The sequence below is a fragment of the Anguilla rostrata genome, unplaced genomic scaffold, assembly GCF_018555375.3.
Source record: "Anguilla rostrata isolate EN2019 unplaced genomic scaffold, ASM1855537v3 scaf0678, whole genome shotgun sequence".
NCBI lineage: Eukaryota > Metazoa > Chordata > Actinopteri > Anguilliformes > Anguillidae > Anguilla > Anguilla rostrata.
Window position 1 is genome coordinate 210 of NW_026986139.1, and position 6,310 is coordinate 6,519.

General features: G+C 46.3%; 1 protein-coding gene across 2 annotated transcripts; it reads right to left on the reverse strand.

Moving 5' to 3' along the window:
* Positions 1–277: 277 nt before the first annotated feature.
* On the reverse strand, positions 278–5,912 carry LOC135246667 (MOB kinase activator 3A-like). Of its 2 annotated transcripts, none has more exons than XM_064320014.1 (3): positions 5,348–5,912; positions 3,187–3,389; positions 278–1,836 (listed from the first exon to the last, which is right to left on the reverse strand). In XM_064320014.1, exons 1-3 carry the CDS (start codon positions 5,856–5,858, stop codon positions 1,453–1,455), a joined length of 1,098 nt encoding a protein of 365 aa, XP_064176084.1. In that variant the 5' UTR covers positions 5,859–5,912; the 3' UTR covers positions 278–1,452. The 2 variants fall into 2 exon arrangements, with proteins under 2 accessions (XP_064176084.1, XP_064176085.1); XM_064320015.1 differs by lacking the exon at positions 278–1,836 and adding an exon at positions 2,012–2,876.
* Positions 5,913–6,310: the final 398 nt, after the last annotated feature.

Consider the following 6,310-nt stretch of genomic DNA (forward strand, 5'->3'; position numbering starts at 1 on the left):
CCCAACCACTACATGCCTAACCTTAATCTAATTCTAACCCTAACCCTAACCCTAAGTCCTAACCCTAAAACAGCCTCTTGAACTTGTGGGGACCAGCAAAAGGTCCCCACCTTGCATACTTTTCCTCATCTTTCTATCCTTGTGGGGACATTTGGTTCTCACAAAGATAGTAATACATGCCCACACACACACATTCTCTCTCTCTCTCTCTCTCTCTCTCTCTCCCTCTCTCACACACACACACACAAACTCAAAAAGAAATAGAGATGCATAAACATTGAAATTAATGGAAATACTTTTATTAAAATTTCAAAAAAATGATACAAGTTCAAATGAACTCAAACAAAAAACTGTTTTCATAGCAGTTGAAAAGTAATAGGTTAATACATCAGTAGTTGTAATAGTTTGATTCATGATGCGCACATAGTTTTTATTTCAGAAAGGCAATTAAATATATATCTGCATGAGAAAAAAACAAATATAAGACACAAAAAGCAGGAAGATTTTGGCTCAGGGTGCTTCTCATGCTGAACTGAATATCCATGTATCTATTAAACCAGCCAAAACCCTGCTACATGGAGTATGGTTGTTAAAACAAGTTCAGGTTTCAGGACTCAGCCTAGGTGTACCTCAAACTATTTTAAAATATCTGAAGGAGCATAACATTTTTAAAAAGGTGCGCTGACTACCTTTTAAGACACGATAGACTATATTTCTATTGAAGACCAAGCAAAAATACCTTCAAAATATTAAAATTATATAGCCTACTTGGCATCCTACCAGAATCATAACATTTTTACGATAAAGCTGCATTATGCTTCTCACGTGAAAACTTTGAAGAGACGTTTAAACTTTTAAACCCCCTTGTAGCCTACCAGAAGATTTCTCTTATATAAAAAGTTTGCAGAGAAGGACCATTCAAAACAGAAACAGTAACACTGGCAGCACACAAGCTTCAGCGGCCGTTTGAGACAGGTGGCTGCGCTGCGACACGGCCATCGTCTCTGCCTCGCAAGTTTGTTATGTGGTTTTGTCGCGACTGATTTTGATTTAGCACATCGAGTGGATCTCAGCCGAAATCTCGATGGGTTGCGGGGAACAGTGGTGTAGGTTTCGTTTGAACATCATCTGGGGGGACACGTTAAGCGGGGGGTCTGGGGTCTGGGGTCTGGGGTCCACCCTCCTCCACCACCCAGGAAATGTTGAGCGTCAAACACTTCATTTCCTGCATTCTGGTGAATTTTTATGCACCAATTTGTGTCTTTTCTGCTTCAATTTATGGTGGAAATAAAAGTCCTCTGCTTCTTTCATGATTTTATTGGGGGGGGGGGGGGGGCAAATGCACGTGTTCTAAATATTGAGGGGGACGTGTACCCTGCGTCCCCCCTGAAATCTATATCTATGCCTATGGCGGGGAAAACATTTTTTTTTTTAGTTTCTTTTTTCTTTTTTTTAAGACTCGTAACCCGTAACCAAACGATTAAAAGTGGCTGCTGCACAGTCAGCTGACCTCACCTGCTTCGTTTGGCCGAGGCCAACTGCCGATTTTAAGGGGATAGCGACAAACCAGCAGATCCTGCAACCCACCAGGACCGGGGGGGGGGGGGGGGGGGGGGGAGGGAGGAGGGTTGAGATACAGTTATTCACAGAGGCGCCCGTAGAGGGCGCTAAAGAGCCCGCCCCGAGAACTGAGGAGGCGTGATCTAGACCCCGAGCGGGTCTGCAGAGGCAGCGGCGGCTCCGGGCTTCTCCTCCGGGGGCGGCTTCTTGGAGGTGGAGTAGTAGTAGGCCCGCATCCTCTCCTCCACCTTGGCGAAATTCGGTCGTTCCTCGTGACTGAAGAAAGAAGGGACAGCCACGTCACTGACTCACCGCTCGCCCGCGTAACTCCCCGTGATAACTGCTTATTAATAACAACAACAGCAATAACAACAACACCGAGCGTAACTCCCCGTGATAACTGCTTATTAATAACAACAACAGCAATAACAACAACACCAATAAAAATTTATATTATTATTATTCTTTTTAATTATAAACAGTACAGACTTTCTTTTATATAAGTACACAGACAAGCAGTTCAGAGTTTTACAATGGAACAGACATATATGTTGTGAAAAGTTAAACTTAAATATTAAAATAGGGATAAAATACATACAAAATCCAAAATATATACAAAACCAACCCTCAGCTACAGGTGAAACAATATTAACTGGTGACTACTGAGACTCCAGGTGACCTATATTCTTGAATCTTGATCCCAGATTATCTATCTCTAGAGCCTCTGGAAAAGTTTTTTGCATAACCTGTAAGGAGAAGGAATGAAAATAACCTGGTTAGGATGGCAAGCATCATTTATCATTTATAAAGGCTAGCTTTGCTTGAGTATGTTTGCCCTGATTGGGTGATGCTGGGTTAAGGTTTAGGAGAGAAACCTTACATCAGTTGTAGAAGGCGTGTGAATCTCAAGAGTGCTTTTTAAAAACATTCTTTTTAAAAACATATTTCTTTTTTTTTTTAAATATATAAAAGTCATAATGTTTCACACTGAACAGAATGGCCCAACAAAATATCAAAGAAACATTTCACCAAAAAAAAAAAGAAAAGAATGATTGCAGTATGCTGGGCACTAATAGAACTTCTCCACTTCTCAAACACAGTAGAAAATAGGCTGCCTAAAAAGCTCTCCTGCTAAAAAGATTATTACACGTTTAGTACACGTTTACAAAAATTGATTCTCTCCGATTGCGTTTCCTGTTTCAGTCTTCTCTCCCGTGTGGTCCGGCTGTGTTCCTGGAGAGGGGGGAATGTGAAGTTTGGGAATGGGGGTGGGGCGGGTCCATTTCTCAGTGGCACATCCGTGATGTCATCTCTTTCTGCAGGAGGGACACGGGCACAGAAATTTCACCGTGAGCCCGCTGCTTCGCAGCAGGCAGCAACATCACCATGACGACATCCCAGTGAATTCTGCCCCTCCCCCGACATGCTGACACAGGACACCTTTACCGAGAGGTAAATTATGAAGCCAGCATCAGTGGAAAACAGACAAACTTACAGAAATGTAATCCCTTATCCTCTCTCCATCCCTCTCTCTGTCCATCTATCCCTCACTCACTCACTAACACACACCCATCCACCCACCCTGCCCCCCACCCCCCTCGCTCGCTCGCTCGCTCGCTCACTCACCAGAGGCTTCAGCTGTTTGTGGTTCATGAGGTTGAACTCCGTGACGAAGTAGTAGAAGTGCTTGTAGCAGGTGTTGACGTGCGCCTCCGCCCCCATCTGGGACACACGGTCGAAGTGGTGGATGTAGACGTGCGCGAACACGCGGAAGAGGCGTGACAGGATCTTTTTGGCCACCTGCATGAAGGTCTTGGGGAAAGGAGTACCTTAAAAAATAAAATAAAATAAAATCAAACAACGCCATGAACGAAGGCACAGAACAGCAAGTGCAGTGTGTGCCAAGGGAAGAAACACACATCCTAATGGAAATATTCACTCAAAAATTCAGCCGATACTCAAATGTAGAGCAAATGTAGATATGCAATGCCCTGCTTGATGAGATGGTGCTCTTCAGGCACCGGCCAGGGGGTGCATGCCCAAACCATGCCCTGGGGTGGGGGGAGGGGGGGGGGTAATTCTGGCCCAGCAAGGTGCTGGACTGGCCATTGAAACAAACGGTAATAAAAACCTGAAAAGGTGTAGCGAATGGAAAATTATGGGTTGGATCATCAAGCTCAAAACTTTGGGTATTCCCCACATTAAGACAAACCACACAAAGGTCTGTCCAGAAAAATACCAAAAGTAAACACATCGTTCACTCAGCCAGTTCAAACATGAATCAGTGACATGTGTGGGCACTTATAATGGTCCCATCCTTCACACTTCACTTTGAAAGACAGGTTACCCAGGCACACCCACATTACCCCTGCCTCAAGCTCCCACAGTTCCTCAAGCAAAGGCACTGCTTATGACGTCTAGGGGATTTTGGAGAGATGCTTTATGGGAACTGAAGTACAACATCAAATGGGCAGACTGGTCCAATGCAGAGCACAACGAGTTTAAAAATGTAGGATTTATAACTCACATAAATAACCATCAAGCCGTGGTTTGTTACAGGGTTTTCCCTAACATAGAAAGGCTTAGGCGCAGCGCCTAAGTGATTTTGCGAAGCGCCTTAAGCCGAATGAACGTAAAAAACCATTTAGGCGACGTATCAGAATGAATGTAAAAAACAGAGAGGTGGCTTTATGGTTTTAAATAGAAGTGGGTGACTGGTGAGCGCTCAAGCTGGCAGTATACTCCGTAAGAAGAAAGAACTTCAGGATTGAGAACCACCGGCGAACATATCCACGAACACTGTTGTCGGTATACTCAGTGAGAACACCGCACCGTTTAAAGTCACTCCACGCCGCCGGGGCGTGAATAATTACGAATAATAACGAGGCAGCTATTAACCGGGTCTGGTATCTCAACCAGACCTCAGTCTCGCGGCTACGCCAGATCACAAAACAAAAAGTTTAAAGTGGCTTTAGTTTGTGTAGCTATGCAAAAGAATAAAAAAAGGCGAAGATGGTACGTTCGCCCTCTAAATCAGAGTAGGACGGAGAATGCAGAGTTTTGTCTGTACATTCGCAAATGCGAGTTTAGACGAGGGGGTCCACTTTCTCTTATTTCCGAATGTATGCTAGGCGTTTTGATGACTTGCTGAAACGAGTAGCACCATTCATCAAACATGCGGGAACTCACAGAATTTCCATCTCTGCAGAAGAGAGATTGGCGTTGACTCTCCGTACAATAGCATGTGAATTCAGCCCTCTGAACTCTCAACCGTGACGTAAGACTCCGGTCCTGACGAACGAGCAGCATCTGCAACTTAAACTCTGCAAGTCCTCCGGGCGCCACGCGCTCCACAGGTTATTGTGGCTTCCACTCAAGCGGCAGTCAGTTTAAGCCTCGCAAACAAGGCGCGAGGACTCTTTAGCAAATCAACGACTTAAATTAAGCACTGAGGTGCGTAATCAGACAAAGAAACCCAGGGCAGACAGTGCAGCCCTGCAGGACTGGGGTTTGAGACCCCCTGTCTTTCATTACACATTCTTTCTCTTTCTTCCAGGCCTTTTATTGAATTTTTTCTTTTCATAATGCATTTTACAAATCATTTTATTGTTTTTCCTCACCAACTTGTCTATAATAATGGGGGAGGGGGGGGGGGGGGGGGGGGGAAGTGCTCGGTGTCAAATCCTATTCCTGTTTCACTTTGCGTTACCTGTGTGTTGCTGCACCTTCACAAAGCACAGACAAAGAGGAAAGGCGCTACATCAACATAAACGGTCGCCATAATTACCGACGTTGGTGGGGAAGATGTCCTCGTTGTTCATCTGCACCTCGATCCAGTCCATCAGCAGGCTCATGTACTTGGGCGCGGGCAGGGCGGTGTACTTGCCGTCGTCCTGCCAGTGGTACTCGTACTTGGGCCCGCCGGACATCACGGGGCAGCTCTGCTCGGTGCAGGAGTCGCTGATGATGCCGTAGATCAGGTTGATGCGGTTGAAGAAGTGCACCACGTGCACGGCCACCCAGTCGTGGAGGCCCTCGCCGTGCGGCAGCTGCACCGCCTGCTTCAGGTCCAGCCCGGCGTTGAGTGACGCCTGCGCCTTCTTGTGCAGCTCGAAGCGCTGCGTTCCTGGCTCAAACTTCCGCTTGGGCCGAAACGTCCGGTCCTTGTTGAAGACCTGCTTCAGCACCAGGGACATGGTGGCGGAGGGCGCTATGCTGAGTGTGTGTGAGTGAGTGTGTGTGTGTGTGAGCGCGCGCGCGTTTGTGGGGTTTAACTCTGCTTTAGGCGAAGAACTCATCACTTAACCCACTGACTGTAGCAGAGGAGTACACACCTAACTGCACCCCCCCTGATCGGACTGGCTGCCGGATGTAAGGGGTTAACAATGAGAAGTGGTCAGCCTGGGTTTCAGCGTGGTTAAAAGTGACGGTATCCTGACTTCAACACCCCACACCATACATGCTTTAGTGTACAGAAACACACTTCTACCACACACACCCTCCACTGGCCCTCTGACATAAACCACTCACCAACACACTGCTCTCTGACATAACACACTTCCCACACACCACCCTACCCTGCTCTCTGACTTAAAAAACACACATCACCACACATCACCCTACAAGCTCTCTGACATAAACACACATCACCACAACCACCCCGCACTGCTCCATAACTAAACATACCCCCCCACCCAGAGGCAGGTCTTATGAAAACCTGTATTAATATGTTAGATAACCCTCTGCAGCT